The sequence below is a fragment of the Aplysia californica genome, unplaced genomic scaffold (genome assembly GCF_000002075.1).
Source record: "Aplysia californica isolate F4 #8 unplaced genomic scaffold, AplCal3.0 scaffold00330, whole genome shotgun sequence".
In the NCBI taxonomy this organism is placed as follows: domain Eukaryota; kingdom Metazoa; phylum Mollusca; class Gastropoda; order Aplysiida; family Aplysiidae; genus Aplysia; species Aplysia californica.
The window spans coordinates 845,462-863,194 of NW_004797600.1; the positions used below are offsets into that span (position 1 = coordinate 845,462).

The 17,733-nt window shown below is 38.1% G+C and overlaps 1 protein-coding gene across 4 annotated transcripts in view; it reads right to left on the reverse strand.

Moving 5' to 3' along the window:
• Positions 1 to 848: 848 nt before the first annotated feature.
• The window catches only part of LOC101864404, a 29,486-nt gene continuing 12,601 nt past the window's right edge, over positions 849 to 17,733 (reverse strand). For 2 of the 4 annotated variants that reach the window (XM_013084946.2, XM_005102562.3), the window contains 9 exons: positions 17,080 to 17,103; positions 12,277 to 12,385; positions 11,704 to 11,822; positions 11,133 to 11,276; positions 10,166 to 10,291; positions 9,311 to 9,483; positions 7,788 to 8,000; positions 7,196 to 7,363; positions 849 to 6,746 (listed from right to left, as the gene is read on the reverse strand). In XM_013084946.2, coding sequence (XP_012940400.1) covers positions 6,570 to 6,746; positions 7,196 to 7,363; positions 7,788 to 8,000; positions 9,311 to 9,483; positions 10,166 to 10,291; positions 11,133 to 11,276; positions 11,704 to 11,822; positions 12,277 to 12,385; positions 17,080 to 17,103 — 1,253 coding nt within the window. In that variant the 3' untranslated portion in view covers positions 849 to 6,569. The remainder of the gene's footprint in view (positions 6,747 to 7,195; positions 7,364 to 7,787; positions 8,001 to 9,310; positions 9,484 to 10,165; positions 10,292 to 11,132; positions 11,277 to 11,703; positions 11,823 to 12,276; positions 12,386 to 17,079; positions 17,104 to 17,733) is intronic. The other 2 variants (XM_013084947.2, XM_013084945.2) reach the window with 1 other exon arrangement.

Sequence of the window (17,733 nt, forward strand, 5' to 3'; positions counted from 1 at the left end):
ACATAGCGCAACAACAGGTAAACACACGGCAAAGCTAAACAATGAAGAACACATCATGGACTCCGTGGCTTGCTGTGAAATACAAGACCGTAATGAGATACTGTCCCTCCCTGGTGCAAAAGACTTACATACAAACTCTCATAAAAAGATAGTTCAAAATGAAATAAGTTGACAACTCCAAACAATTTGAAAGGGAAAAACAAGTGAGGCAAAACATTCAAGAACAGACATCCTCCCCCCCTTCCCCGTAAGAAAAAAAAAGGAGTAATGCTCTAAAATTCTTCGTTAGTCTCACACTGCCTGTCTCATTAAAATTTAAAAAAAACAGAAAGAAGAAGAAAAAAATGAAGAGTAATGAATTCAACATAACAAATCAACTTTACCATGAAAGGCACAACACAAAAGGACAAAGACAGATGCAAATAAGGAATAAGAGAATAATCATCACCCCCCACCCCAACAAGACCGTAATGCATTAAAAAATACAGGCCAGTATCTAATACGAAGGGCAAAAATGATGTGAATGACCTCAAGAAGCAAAGCAAAGACAGCACATGAACTTAAAGTAGGCAAAAACCAGGATGACAGAGATGAAGAAAATATTGCCACTTTATGACACACAATCCTTGGCAAAACACTGAGCTAGACTCAACACAAGAAATGGCTTGAAGAGAACAAAGGAAGCTTTATGGGGAAAAAATGTTAAAACATTCCTAGGTTATAAATGAGGCATCATGCATTGTAAAGTAAACTGAAGAAAAATTAATTACAGAGAAATAAATACAAGCTGACTATGAAGGGCATTGAAAAAAAACCCACAAAAAAATCAAAACAACAGAAATTCTCCATTAAAACTCTACATATTATTATTCTGGAGTCTGTACAATTGTAACTATATCTATATTAAGCATCTATAGGGAGAAATAAATCACGCAAACTTAAAAAGCAAGAGAGAAAAGCATACACATGATGTATATTTGTATATCATACCACACTATTCATTCAAGCTGTGAAAATGAAAATGTCATTCATACGAGTCACAAGGAAATATTGGCATGAGGCGGAGATGTGAGTGAAAGACGCACAACAAGAAATGACAACTAAGAAGTATTTTTAGATGAAATAAGATTTAAGAAAAAAATAAGTATGAAGACAAACAGTCTTATCAGAATACAATCTTACTACCGGTACTTAATTTACATGCCAAGCAGAGCAGCACAGATTCTAAAAGATCTTAAAGAAGGGTGATAAGACATCACAAACAAATACACAGAGCTGGGTGTCAACAGCACACGGGTAGGCAAGAACACAAGCTAAGGGGTGACATAAGCAGGTGCTGAATCGGTGTCCTCTTTACAATGAGACAAGAATGACATTTCAACTCCCACACCCAGGCTTACATTTTGTTACAACATCCAAGGGAAAAAACCCCCAAACACACACACAAAAAACTAGGGCATAACAGTGAGCAAAGTATTGCTGCCACAAATTATGCATTCCACCACAGGTATAACCAAAAATTTTAAAAAAAAATATTCAGAAAGCCTTCTCCCCAATGATCATTTTATGGGAATTAATTTGCAGCGGTCTCCTGACATCACACACGTTCTGCTTTTATTTTTTTTATAGTTTGACATATGCTAGCATACCTGTCTGTATAAGTGCTACACTGCTCTTGTCATTCTATACAGTAAAAAAGACATAAAACAGTGCCTATGCAATCACAAAGAAAACTGCAACAAACCCAAACCCCTCCAAAAAACCACAACCAATATTCAGCATCAAGTTCCTCAACACTAATGTTCTTCAATTTGATTCAGATTTGTCCCAAAGATTTTGAGTTAAAAGTCAAGCATCGATTGAATTAAAACATACTATTCAAAAGTTACAATAAATTCATGGACATAAAATTTTAATTCATGGCAAGAGTGTGTGACTTCAAGTAGAAATACTCGTATGGTTGCAATAGTGTGGTAGTCAAGATAACACCTCAGACAAGAAACTAGAGACAACGATACGATTATTTCCTGTGGAAATTCCTTTTAACTATTACACTACAGACGTTGGTTTGAAAAGCTGAGCACAGAAAATCTTTTAGCCTTAGCTCTAAAAGCAAACTTAAGCGGAGTTAAGATTTCTAGCTAGTCCCTATGACAACAGATAAAATTTTGTCATTTTTCAAAGCGTCAAGAATTCATCCACATACTGGCATCGATTGGTGTGATAGAATGCAAATATGGTCAAACCCGCTCTAATGATACCCTGTCTGTGATATAATTACCTGAAAAAAACGACCACATCCCATTTTGACTTCTTGCTTTTTTACTACGTATTAATGACACAGTTCAAAAGGACCGCCTGAGATGACCACTTTTCTCTGTAACAATTGGTGGTCCTGGACAGGTTTAACTGTATAGAAAAAATCCAACCCATCCTACCACAGTTTAAGAAAAGTTGTGTAAACAAAAGCCTTCGCACATGATCAGAAGTTCTCATTCATACATGACTGTAGCACATTCTTCACAGTGCTTCTGGTAATATCTGAAATGCTGAGCTGGAATAACAAACAAGCAACAAAATAAACAGCATGTGAGAGACCAACAAGAAATTTGCAGGTGCAAGCAACTCAACTATTAATCATTCGCGTGAAAAATATTCCAAACCAAGCTCTCTGAATACATTCAGAAATAAATAAAAGCAGTTGTCAGGCAGCCAACTAAAGTAACTCTCTCATCAAATCTTGGATGCAAAATCAGAAATATTTCTCTCCTCTCTACCCCTCCCAGTTTATGGGACTCACAAGATAAACAGTCATCTTAAAAACTTTCTATAACTAAAGTCAGAATGCACTTCAGTTGCATATCTTTGGGCTGTAACATAATTTATTTTAGCTGTCCTTGTGAAAACAGTAAAAAACCCATTGTCATAGTGATTATGAAAGATTATCAAATGCACACACAAAAGTTGCATAAATTAAATACGTTTTCGCTCAGTCTCACAACCTCTTCAGCCTGTTGTTCGACTTATGACACAAAAATTATTTGTTGGCTGCTGAACAATGCATCTAGAAGAAAAACAATATCTTGTCAATTTAGCAAAAGCAAAATAAAACACAAAAATGCAAAATGAAACGAAGCCATAAAGGTCAAATTATCAGTTTTATATTTATACTAGTGCAAAATGTGAGCTTTTAAATATTAAAAAAAAATCCAGAACGGATATACATATGATTACCTAATCATCATGACAAAAAAAATGCTTGAGAGATGAAAAAAGGCACCACTGGAATGTTTCAACAGATTTGAAAAATAAAAAAAAAACACCTTGAAATACCCCACGCAAAAAAAAAGGCTTGTAACCTGAACAAGAGAAGTTAACGAGGGCTTGTAAAATACCCTTCTCACAGCTTTTCAAAATGGAAATTTGATTTAGGATAACATAAATACATCACAAATTGCAGCTAAATAAACACCCGGTCTGATTTAAGTACACAATGTCCAACTTACTCTGTAGTAACAGAAAACTACTCGGTCATCAAACATGCAGCTGACCATCACCTATCCTCTGTCCAAAACTAAGGACACTTTTGGTCAAGTCTATGCCTTGTCAACACTAAAAATTATGCGCTTTGAAGCCATTTCTTTCACTCTTCAAGGAATAAATAAGAAACACTCACTGTGCAGTATTTCATTTTGCCATATGGGTACTGATTTTGTTCAGAGTGCAGCAAGTGTCTTCCCAAATACACTATCAGGGCGGCATAGCTTATCTACACTCTAAGCATATTAAGTTACATCCAGGGCACGAGAATGAAAAACCATGGTTCAGAAACAAACTAACCTAACAATTCACTTTCACTTGCATATGTTATACATAATGAAGCACAACAACAGAAGAGCGCAAAATAATTATAAACCTGCTATGTGAGCTCTCCATCAGCACAGGTTCCAAATCAACAAAGATCTTTTTCTCGTGATATTCACGAAAACAGAAGAGCTCTCGTTTCAACATAACTCTCCTCAAATAGAGAAAGAGAAGCCAATGAGCCCCTCTACGTAGCCTAAAAGTGCCTCTGTTTGTCTGTATCAATCACCCAAGGACTCTGCGAGTCCAAAGAAAACTTCCACAAAAACATACTGGAGAATATTTCACTAAACTGGCATGGTCCACCACACAGTGAAGACAAAGCTCACTTTGTAAGTCACCAAGGCTGAGCAACTTTTCTGTCACAGCCCCTACATGGATATTTCATCACTAATTTCATGTACATTTCATTCAAACATAATTTTTTCATTTACATGAATTGGGTGATTAAAACTCCACGATATTCACTTGAATGAACACCTCTTACACAGAACTTACGAAGAAAGCTGCAAACCATTCATTCATCGCTAAATCAATGAATTTGATGACACTTATTTGGCATATCATCAAACATATATAAATACCATATCAAACAACTGTCACATTGTAGAGGAGGCATTTCAAAGTAAAAACCCAAAACAAAACAAAATTCAAGCAATGAATGAAAGGTATAAAGGCAGTGGAAACTGATACAACAAGCAGGAGGGATTTCTCTCACAAAGTGGATACCTTGGGAGATGTAGCAACAAGGCATCCTAGCAGAGTGACTGCTCAAACTCAAAGACAGGATCTGAGTAGCAAGCAGATCACAAACCTACTTCTCTGTGAACACCTCTCCCAATTAATTATTATTTTCTAAATACAGTTTAATAGTCAGCGAAGACACAATGACTTCATGTTTTTTAAAAAGCTCTTTTATAAAATTCATTCACTTCAAGTCAAGCAAAATGTCAAAATTTCAAGCTGCTGTTTGCGTCTTAGCTGAGTTTATCCTCTCTTTACAGAGTAATCTGTGTGCTTGTACCAGCATGCTTGCATGCATGTGCATGAACATTCATCCAGGAGAACAGAAAACAGCTATTTGAACATTGTTCACCCACTCCGCTATAAAGTTAACACTGACCACAAAATACTCATCAGGACTCAAACAAACAAAAACTTTTATGAAAAGTCAGTTCATGAAATAGTGCATAACAAGTTGAAGGAGAACAAATAATGTAACAGCGGCAGTATCAACAACAACAAAAACTTAACTACTACTTGCATAATGATGTATGCTAACTGGTTATTTATAGAAGCGACGGCTAACAAACTAATGCCAGCAGATGTGGTACAGTTCATAGACACAACATACGCCCTGTGCTGACAAAAGGCAGTGCTGTGTCTGGACTACCCACATGAATCATTGGATGAAAAAATATATATTTATATATAAATACGTATGAATATAAATTATATTAGTGACATGAGGACCAACTGTCTGTTGAAAACAATGAGTTGCTGTTTGGTCCCTTCATTATAAACATCATATAATTCAGATTTTGTATGAAATGTTTCTCTGTTTAAAAAAAAGAAGAAAAAATACAGGGCTGAGAGCTGTTAATAGCAGAGTGCTGTGGTTGTGTTTTGATGTTCTATGAGCACTCCAGTCAAAACAAACAAGTTTCTCTTAGCAGCTGTTGCACAAGTAACTATACAGAACAGAAGATAATCAGGATGGAGACTTTTCTGCACAGCATAAGATAAAGACATGTCTTTGAAAAAGAGGCCCGTAAATATATGTCATGAAGCTCAAACCCTTCTTTCCACTTCAATTTTACACCAAACTCTAGTCACCTGTATCTTGCCAGTAAGTTAGCCACCCACAAACCCAGCTAGAACTCCGGTACTCACAGGAGTAAACAAAAGCGAACAGCAGAACGACACTGCCTGCATTACGCAGTGGTGGGGGTGGGGGGTGGGGGGAAAGAAAGGACGCCGAGTGCGAAAAAGCGGGACAATCCGGAACAACCCACATTTTAGGAGTGCTGAGACCAGAGAACATCAGAGGGAACATCAGGAGATGCCGTGCCTCTACGTCAGTCCCTTGTGGGAAGAAGCTGGAAGACTGAACACAATCCTGACGGGGGATTTATAACAAAGGCTCTCTCCCTCTTTTCTACAAATGACTTCAGGCAATTTTACAGATAATAAAGGTTCCATATATTCAGCAAGGCGCTTAAAAAAAATAAATCTATTTTAGACCACAGCTAGACAGAACAAACCAAACACTGTTACTTTTAAGGAACTAACCTTAAGAAGGTCACTTCTGCCAATTTCAACACAATCTAGAATATTTCAGAATCGGTACAGCATTTTTTTTCCCTCTCAACAGAATGGTCCTCATGTGGAAACTAAATGTGTCTTAATTTTTATTTCTAATCATAACGATAATATACTTTTCATACAGTCATTCACAGAACAAACTAATCATCCACTTAGGGACCGAAAACACTTTGCAATATACTTGTGTTAAATATGGGATAAACAGAACTGAAAAATACGAACAGAAGAGAGACAATGACGTACTATGAGCACCGTGTACCGACACTGTATGGGTGAGAAACGTAAAACCCCCAACATATTGTAGTAATAATAATAATAACAATAACAAAAATAATTATTAGTGTATCCTATTATAGAGTGTCTAGTCGTTAGAGGACCCTCTAGAGATCCTCTAGCTGGTGGTTGCGTAAGGACATGATGATGAACTTGACCACCGCGGCCGCGCTCAGGGCTGCGTACGGCTGCCACTCCTTGTTTTTGGAGCCATCCACGTAGTCGGCCAGACCTCGCACAAACATGAAGCTGTCTTTACGGTTTCCGACAATGCTCTCCAGGACCTGAGACACAGGGAAAAAAAAAAATTGCAAAACTCATTTCTTTTCTTGTACATGTCTTATGTTTGTCCATGCTAATAACAGCCATCAACCTCTAGAAAAAAAGAAAGACGGACAGACAGGAAAAAAATGGCAAGAGAAAAAGGTTTAACATGAAATATAGCAAAATGACTTGACCATAAAAAAAGGGGGGGGGGGGGGAGAGGAAGAGAAGGGGTGTTAGAGAAGAAAGGCCTACCCCCCACCCAAAAGACTGAGAAGAAATCTGGGATAGAGAATAAGGACAAACAGGAAAAAAAAATCGTGACAGACGGAGAGAAAAGCAAAGGGATAGAGTAGATGATGAAGGAAAAAAGAAAGAAAAGCAAGGACCCCCTTCCCCCTCCCCCCCAAAAACGCACCAGTGATAGAGGAGAAAGACAAAGAAGAACTCAACAAACTGCTACACCCACCTGGTCAAACTCTGTGTCAAACGACGTGATTCCGTAGCGTGAGGCAAAGTCGTGACGGGACATCTCCGACTTGACCGGTCGGCCGGCACCAAACACACCAAACCTCATGGTGGGAGACTCGCGGATGGCCTCACCGTCGGGGGCCTCGGGGTGCTGCACCTCAATCACCTGAGGTGAACAGGCAGAAGGAGAGTAATGTACTGCGTATGTTTAATAAACTACCTAAAGTCCAACTTTTCATGTACTTTTAGTTTTAGTAAGAGTTTTATGGAGCTTGCAACACAATAAGGTCATATAAATGCCGAAGACTAGAGGTGTTACAAGAAAGTCATCCACTGGCTTGGCACAACTGTGGAAACTCTGGCACAAAATGAGAGAAACTCATACCAAAAAACCCCCAACAAACTTCCATGTGAATAGTTGCCCCCAATTCTGAACTGCTTACCCAGTGTGCAATGCCTGGGGTCCCCATAATCATAATTATAATAAAGTCTCACAGGAACAGGTAACAATAGGATGTTGTCATTGAGATGTGTGCAGACGTAGGAAGGTATGTTTACTAATAATCCCCTCCAATCCATTTCTAACTCACCTGTCCCTCGCCAATGCCCATGTAGAGCCTGTCCTTAGCGCGCACGGGCCGCGTGTAGTCCTGTTCCTGGGACTGTAGCAGCTCCTGACCCTCCTCGATGTATTGCTCCCAGGGGGCGTAGTTCGGCTCGTGGTGCAGTGTATCCCGCAGCTTCTCTGCCAGACGCTGCAACTCCAGGTCACGGGGCGAGAACGTCTTCAGTTGGTACTGGATCTGTCGGGGAAGGGAGAGAATATGAAAGTTGAAGTCAAAATGAATGTTGAGTTTGAGAAAAGAAAAACACATTGACACAATAATGTTCATTGACTAACTGAGCCCTGGTGCTGAACATAAAAGGGAATGAAATTTCGCTTTTTTTTCAAGACTGCCGATCTCATAATGCTGATATTCAGGGGGGTTTCGGTTCTTCAGACAAGGCATGCCAGACACATTATCACATAAATAACAATTCGCAAGCTTGCATACAGCATATTATGTCAAACATTTATTATGTACACTTTACACAGCAAGCTATAAACAAGAATCTACCAAAAAGAAGATTTTAACAGATTCCATCCATGATTTTTTTAGGCTCAGGACAGAATTAGTTTCCCTGTTCAGTTTTAGACCTGGGGTGCATCTATTTAATGCATTACTGTGAAGCTGTAAGTTACTCTAATATGTATTGTCAGATACCAAAGTGATGGGAATAAATAGAGGAATCTGTTTATATCTATAAATATGACCTATAATCTGCTTGTATTGTACTTTCTCTCAGACAAAAACGAATGTGGAAAAAAAATAGTGCAACACCTCTTCGAAAATTCCGACTTACCGCATTTTCTCAGATCTACAAGTCCTTATAATCCATAGGAATCAACACAAAATTGTAGCAATATCACCCTAGCACACATCTATGCAAGAATTTCACAAATTTAGTCAATATTTTTCTTTGAAGGGCGTTTTTATTATACCAGGCTCCGTGTTATTTACCCTCAGATTTAGCCTACATAGCAACAACAAAACAATGATTTTTGCAAGAATTTTGCGGAGTTTCCATCGATATTGGCACTCAGAGATTGAGGTCAGGTTTCTTCAAAAGTTCTACTTCCTTTCGACAACTTAAAAAGTAGGAACTGTGTTAAAAAGTGCACATTTGTTTCGGATTTCGCTGAGCAGCTCACAGCGGTCAAATGGAGGCAAAGGAAAAACTCAGAGCTGCTGTCAGCAGCCGAATGGATGGAACAAGTTAAATTAAATTCCCAGGAATAGGCCCAGAAATAAGCCCTAAAGTTGTAAAACCACTAACAGTCCGGCCCCTTGTCAAAGACAATCACTTTACAAAGGACTATTGCCCACATTCCCACTTCACCCCTTACGTTTTGTAAAAATATCATAAGACTATCCAAGGCATCCACCCGTCTAAGACAATAACTTTTCTCCTTGACAATGGGTAGTCGTCTTGGACAATTTTGACCGTATATTCAGCTCTCTGTTCAGAAGCTCATTATTTTCAGAGGATGTTTCCCTTGCACCCATCTCACCTGGCCCTCCTTGTCCTGCATGATCTTATCGCAGTAGTAGTAGATGTAGCCGCGGTCGTCGCAGGTCGAGATGACCACATCACCCAAACGACCATGTTTGTAGTAGTCAGTGAAATGGGGCACACTGCCAGAGCAACCCACCAGAAAAACGTGCTCAATGTTCTGGAATGTACCTGCGGGGTGGGGACAAGAGAAGACGTGAGTGCCGAACGAAAAAAAATAAAAATAAACATTGAAAAAAAAAAAACATCAAAAAGAAAATGATGAAGGATCTATGCTTCAATTCAGAAAGCATTTTGTTGTTACTTATGTTTACATACAGTGCAAAATCTTGTCAGTTAGTGTTTTAGGTAATAATAGTTGTAAAGCGCATAGAGCATGCTATGGATCGTGAATATGGCCTGTATAAATACACATATTATTATCATTAATACTTACTGACTAGTTGTTTGGTTTAGTTTGAATAAAAACTTTGAGCAAAGGGAAACACATCAACGTAATCACTACCGTATAATGCAGAGAGGGGGAGAGAGAGAGAGAGAGAGAGAGAGAGAGAGAGAGAGAGAGAGGGAGAGAGGGAGAGAGAGGGAGGGAGGGAGGGAGGGAGAGAGAGAGGGAGAGAGAGAGAGGGAGATCACTCTTGGAACTATGTTCTTTGTATCATTGTATAAGCACACTGAGCACTTTGCTCATGCTATAGAACTGTAATTTGTTATTATTATTATTATGAGGGAATCAAATTGAAATCTTATATGAGCCAGGCAAAGAGCCTCACCCTTTACATGTAGATGCTGGCACATGCAAAAACAGCCCCGCACGTACAGAACAAAGACCTACAACCGTATCACTACTCACCGAGCAGTCTTGTGGTGGTATTGCCTGAGGAAATCTGTGCAGCCCTGTAGTGACCAATGGCGGGCAGCTTGGTGGTCACCACCTTGTGTTCGCCGATCAGACCAGTCGTGTACACATTGGACTCTCCTAAATTAAAGATCAGAGCAGTATTTAAGGATATTGTTTGTTCAGAAGTTGATAAAGCTAACAGGAAAGAAAAAAAGAAAAAACATGACTTATTCGCATCAATTATCATCATTGAAATTCTTGACACATGTAGCCATCTTTCATCAGGAGCAACATTTACTGCAGTGGCACAAACTTTCAAGTGATTTTTTTTCAATCATAAAAATGTTTAACATATTTAGTTGTACACGTAACTAACATCTGGCACCCAAAAATGTAAGAAAGTAGGACAAAAAAACCCCTAGCCCATTAATTAACAACAACGAGTCTTATGGTTTCTAAAGGTTAAAAAATCATCTTTGTATTGATACAAACTTTATACAAGATAAACATTCAGTCCAACTAGTTCAAGATGGCCACCCATTGTCTAAGAGAAAAGTGATAGTCTTGGGCAATATCATTATGATATAAACTCCCCCCCCCCCCCCCCCAACAAATGGAAGCATATGAAGTGATCCTTTGGGCAGTTGATTGTCTTGGACAGGTGTCTGTTAAAGCAGGTTTGACAGCATTCAAACACGAGGGCAGAAAAATGAATAAGTACTATAAAAAAAGGAACCAAGGCAAAAAGTAAAAATGTGTACCTCAATGCAACTTTCAAAAGCAATTCTTTATCTTCTGACCACACACTTTCACAATTTTAATGCTCCCTACTTTTTATTATCAGCTCCAAATTTTCACTTCTTCAAAATATCAAGAAGAAACACACTTTTTTGTTCCACTCTCCCAAAAATTAATAACACTCATTAAGAATCCTTCTCCAACAACATTATTTCTACTTGACAGGGGAAAGAGGGGTCACCTTCAGTCTTGTAGCGGACGTAAGTAGTCTTGCTCTCCATCATAGCGTCCACAGCCATCTTTTCGCAGTACTGCGCTGTGATGATAGCAATAGTTGGCTGCAGGTTGGTGGCGATCATCGGCATAGACTTCACCATCTGCACCTCTGGAATTCAAGAATACAGAAATTTTCAACTGCAATGAAAATGTAACCTCGATAAGGGGCACGCTGATAAGGGACAGAACTCAACAACTATTTTTAAAAATAAAAATATATTACATATTTACCTTTAGTGAAATTTAAAGACAGCTTGCTTGCATCTGAGAGGGATTGCTATCTTTTGCCATGTATTATGATTGTAGTATCATGTATCATGCATTTATTGAGAAGCACATCTCCATATGGGGATAAAATAAGTTGACTTTAGCAATTGTTCTTAGTCAGAGAGAGAGAGAGAGAGAGAGAGAGAGAGAGAGAGAGAGAGAGAGAGAGAGAGAGAGAGAGAGAGAGAGAGAGAGAAGAGAGTGGGAGAGAGAGTGAGAGAGAGAGTGCAGGAAAACACAGAGAAATAGTAATTCTATCTACAAATTACCTGTCTTCTCATCAAGCACACGACGTACAAAGCCTCCGTTTTCCATGGGCTGAATCAATTCTCTGGCCTGAAGTTCTTGCAATTGCATGTTCACGACGGCAGCGTCTGCTGCTGTTATCCTGTGGGAGACAAAGGCTTGGGTTGAATAACAGACAGGGAAACAAAACATCCAAGTCTCATGGAAATTTGTCAAGCTGCAACAGCACAATCAAAACCACAATAAAAGTTACAATACTGAAATAAACCAAAAGATAAACCAAATAAAATTCCATTTTTACAGGTCCGCCTATGAACAATTTTTGGTTTACAAAGGCATACAAACATGCGCAAAAACATAGTAACTACAATAATAAGAGAGAGAGAGGGAGAGAGAGAGAGAGAGAGAGAGAGAGAGAGAGAGAGAGAGAGAGAGAGAGAAAAAGAGAGAGAGAGAGACAGATACAAAGAAAGACAGCAAGAGAAAGAGACAAAAACAGAGTGAAAGCACTAGATTGTTGTTGTTATCGATCCAGGAAAGCACTATATTAAAAAAATAGAAAAAGAGAGAAAACGACCGAGCATAAAATCTCTCACCTGACCAGATCCTCCACAGACAGAACGTTGGGGTAGGCAGACTCCAGCACTGTGAGCAGCTTCTCCCGCACAATCTCCTCAATGGGCCGGGTGTCCACTTTGTTGAAGCCTGTGAGTAGATAAAGACAAGCACGGCACCTGATCACACTGAGCTGGTAAAAATTGTTTATTTCCTTGCTTGCTGGTTTGCCGGCAAGAAACACATGTACTCAAATAAAATTTTAACAACAGCAGTAAGGACGACAAATGAAATACATTGTACAAAACCCCAAAGGGATGAAAACAAAAGAACAAATTCAAACGCCAGAGAAGAAACGCAAAGATGTACATCACAAAAGAAACGAAGCAATTTGTTACCAACACAGGTTGGAGGAGCACATTTAGAAAACGATTATTGAGGTGAGACATCTGCAATTAAATCCAATGCATCCACACTGAATAACAATAACCTAAAGAATCTGGATATAAACTTCATTGAAACAATCGTAACCTTCCTCCTGGGCTACAAGCAATTGTAAAGAGATCGTAACATAATACAAGGCTCCATAAGGGAAAATGGCTTAAAATTTAAAAAAATTGTCTTACACACTAATTTTATCCTCCATTGCGGTTACAAGAGCAATTAAAAAGCAATTATGGATTTTGATAGAAAATGTTTAAAACCACACAATGTGAAGACACAATCAAATGAGGGATCTGATGCTGAAATTCTCACCCTACTTCTCTTTCAGTTTTTCTAAAGAATACTGCTATGAGCTGGAGATGCCTCGATATTATTAATAATCCAAGAAGAAAGGGACAATCTTCTCAAACTTGAATTTCATTCATTTGAATTGCAACATTTGGGGATGAAGAACTGTGATTAGCAATAGCAAGTGCTATGGGTTAGGGTTGGGGTGGGGTTGGGTAGGGGTGGTGTGTGGACCTCAACATTACAGTATTCGAAGGATTTAACATTTTGTTGCTTGACAAACACAGTCATGCAGTGCTGGGAAAGAGGAAACAGAAACATAAGAAGAAATAGAGATCCCCCCCCCCCCCAACAAAAACAACAACTACAAAATGTGAACAGAGAAATTCATTTCAGGACATGAACACACACATAACCTTCTGACAAGATCAAGAGTAATGTCACAGGTCAAATGATTCTCTCAACATTATGACATGAAAGATTAAAAAAAAACTTATACAAGACAAGAAAAAACAAAAAATTAGAAGCTTGAGCCAACCCCGCCCCCCCCCCCCCCCCTCCACACACACCACCCACCTACCTACCAAGAAAATATTCTAAAAATGAATCAAACGAAGGTTCTCTTTTTAACATATTTGTCTACCACATTTGTAAGTATACAACTAAAACCCACCTCCAATGTCCAAGGGGAAAAAAAAAAGAAATTTTTAAAAAGAAAGAAGCATAATATCATGTTTATAATTATTACTTTTACCTCTAAAGCAAAAGGGGAAAAAAACCAACAAAAGCAGAGCCGAAAAGTACGGCAAAGAAAAACAAAAGCTTGCAGCAATTTTATATTCTGATTTAAAAAAAGAAAGAAGAAAAGCGCACTTCAGCTTAAAAGATAAATTCAGGTAAAATAAGTTTCACATAGATCTTATTCTGTCTTTATATTAAAAATTGTGATTTGATTATATAATTTTGTAGCTTGAAAGTTCAACTATTTCTCCATCTTGAAATGAAGTCTTCCTGCAATTCGCAATTGGAAAAGATAGCCTTTTTTACCAGTTGTAAGGGAAAGAAACATTTTCAACAATCGTTCGGAAAATCAAAGCTAATGACTTTGTGACCACCCACACGTAAAAGAAGGTAGATTTATTGTAAGAGTTCATAGTTTCAAGTAAAAAATAATTCCTGTACTACTTCTCAACACTCAGATGCTGCACAATAAATTAATTCATCCAAAAACAAACAAAAATAACAGAAATAAAAGAAAGCATAAACAACAGGAACCTTGGGACTGAAAGGGGAAAGAAAGAAAAAAAAGGACTTGAGCCTGAGTTTTGATTTTTCCCATCACAAGTGACAACAACCGGCTCATGCAGGCGAGCCCTACCCCTCAGGAGAAATACATTTTCCCAATGACAACCACAACAAGACAAGGGAAGCAGTAACATGACAGGCAGGCAGAAACAAAACAGATCTATTTAAAAGATGTCGTAGTACATATCTCTACCTCCAGCTTTTCATAAAAGGACCATGCAAGCACGAAAAAGAGACTGAGAAATGGAGAGACAGACAAGAAACGTGAGAAAGTGAACCTTATCCCAAGCCCCCCACCCACCTACGAGTGAGAGAGAAAAAGACAGACAAGATAAGAACCTCAGCTGACATAGTCTTACAAGCCAAGGGATTGTCCCCACATACAAAAGAACTCACATATGGTGAAATATTAAAAGTACTACTCTGCCATTTTAAATCCACGCAAGCCCAAAAAGTCAGCAAAACATCAACTCGCACTACCTTTTTTTTATAAACTCAAAACACAGGCCACTTTGTCCAATACTGCTGGCTTTTGAGCCTGAACTTTAAAACGTACTCCTTTCAAAGCAGCAAAAGTAATCCATCTGACATGTCAGTCTTATAGATGACTTATTCACAGAATCACATAAACAATGCATATACATCTACAAGACACAGCATGCAACAAATTCTTCAACTACCAGAAGTGCAACAGGTGTCAGCAGTTCACACTATTTTTCCATTTTTAGAGTTATATAACTGTAAACGCAACATAATATTAAACTGAAATGGAAAAGAAGGTGAAGGATCACTAGTACAAGAAAGCTGTGTACACAAAACTTTGTCTAATTTGTAATTTCTTTAGTATTACTATTTTAAAATGAATTACTAATGAAATTTTAGGGTTTTTATTGGAAAAAAATGTCGAAAGCTATTCGACCGGTGGAAATGTGCATCAGAAGATTTTTCGCGAAAGCAAACTGGTCTTTTAACAAAACACCCAAAGAATTTCTTTTCGACGATAAAATAAAACAATCAAGATATTTGCAGAAAGTATTAGAAATCCAAGTGAATTTAAGGTGAAAGACAAACAAACCAAACGGAATTGCCTGGAACCAACTGGGTATTTTTTAGATCTAAAAACATTGCACACAAACAGCACTGTGAGTCTGATGTTTCTATAGGCCATGTTTAGCAACAACTCTACTAATGTGAACTGTCAGAGGGAGACACATCTCAATACTAAATTATAATAACAATCAAAGACATGAACTCTTCTTAAACTTGGTCATCTTTCTCTTTCCAAGCCACATAATTTTCTCCCATCAAACTATTGGAGTCTGATGAAAAATGAATTACTCTATTTGGCGCTGCTTCATAGGATGAGCAATAAAAAATACTCTGAAATTACTACTCGTTTTTTATTCATTTGAGTAAAGAGAAGAACATCGACATGATGACTGTCAATTAGAGTAGAGAAAAAGTAAGGCAAATGGACAAAGACTACACAGGGAAAGAGAAGAAATAGGATCTACCAGCAGCACCCTCCAACTACCCACTTAGTTTTCCTGTGCCAAGAACAATAATGTATTACTATAACAACAGACCGGTCAGCATAGAAGAGTGCTCTGAGCCTTTCACATAACCAGTATAAGGAGTAATGTTAAAAAAACAACGACATAATAATATCACAAAAAACGTGGTGCAACATACACATATTATTGAGACTGTACACATCAGTATAACTAACACACAGACATCCAGTGAAGACATTGAATCAATGAGCAAGCCAGGGTCAGGACTGTATCAACTCAACATTTGTCACATCGGCCGGCTGGAAAAGGGACAGAGCCAGATGCAATGGAAGCAAATATGTACTAGACTGCAAACTCATTGTGAAAAGTATCTCTCCCAGTGTCCGCCATATTGGCTTACTGTGAATCAAATGTTCCTGGAAAAACATTACTAAGGTGTGGAGGGAAAAATTTTAAAATTCATTCATTTATATATATTTAATAAGCTAGTCATCGTCTCTACCAAACTAGTCAAACGAATAAAACAAATCACGGCTGAAATCCTGAGGTGTGAAAGGGAAATGTAATTTAATACAGTATCTTTTATTCCAAACTTTCATCGTGCCTTCTGGAAAAGAGGTCAATGACTTCAGGGAAACCCAAAATGAAGGTCTTCTTCCACCTGTAAGCTAGTCCCTTCACGATCATTAAACAAATTTTAAAAATCCATTGCAAGTAATCTCTATCCCTTTACATACACCTGTGGCCCAGAACTGTCATATCTAACACAGAACACAGACACAATCCATGCACAGGTCAGCCCTTAACTTGATATTCATAGTTGAAGTCTGCTTTATCATCTTTTACGGCAAACCTGCACGGTCAAATTAATATGCACAGAACAAATGAAACTGAAGCATTCTTAGTACCATTTTTTTTTTCACATCAGCATTAGCATGACTAACATTTGAAAGTACTGCAGTGGCAATAAAAATAACAAATTCAAGAAAATGGATACACTTATACACCTACATATGGATTTTAAAGAAAAAGGATTGGCATCAATTCTTCACATAAATACTACAGAAATCGCCATTATTCTGATTAATATACAAATTCATTTCAATGAAAAACATAGAAAGTACATCTGGTCTATTTTGTAAGCGGGCATAAAATCTGCAAATGTACCATACGGCTACAAGTTGAAAGCTGACCAAATTCCCCAGAAGACCTGTGAAACAGCATCACACAAATACATACACACACACACACACACACAAACACACAAATTTCTACGCAGCATGGGCCACTTACCTACACCATTTATGTTTTCAAGTCCTAAACAAGCAGCGAAAAGAAAAACGAGTGGAAAAGAAAGTGTGTTAAAGGCATAGTAAAACAGGTGAAGAAAGGTTACACAATAGTCCATGAGAGGGTGCATGTTTGCGACTCTTGATGTGAAAGGATGACATGAAGCCAGTCAAAGGCAAAACTTAACCCCCCCCCCCCCCCCAAGTTCTAAGCGGTAAACCACAGAATATATTTTGTGAGGATAATCATGTGCCAGTATATTGAGAGTGATATTTTGATTTTTAATGTCATCGGTGGGATGAACAATGAATCATCTCAGAAAATATAAAAAGACGGGCAGAGGAGGGCTTTACAGGTGAAGTGATATCAGCGTGAATCTAATAACATGTGAAATGTTTCAGTATAATGAGTATTACTTTGACATCATTGACGAAATAAAATGAACGATCTCAAATCTGAAAAAAAAAGACAGGCATTCGAGGGCTATAGAGGTGAAACAATAAGATCAGTGTGACTACAATAATATATAGTCAAATATTTCAGCACATATGAAAGTCCATGAAAGTTGACACTGCATCCTTTGCCTCCTGTCCATCTTTCACTAACATTTCAAACGCGGACCAACAAAAACTGTACTCAGCAATCTTACATCCTGTC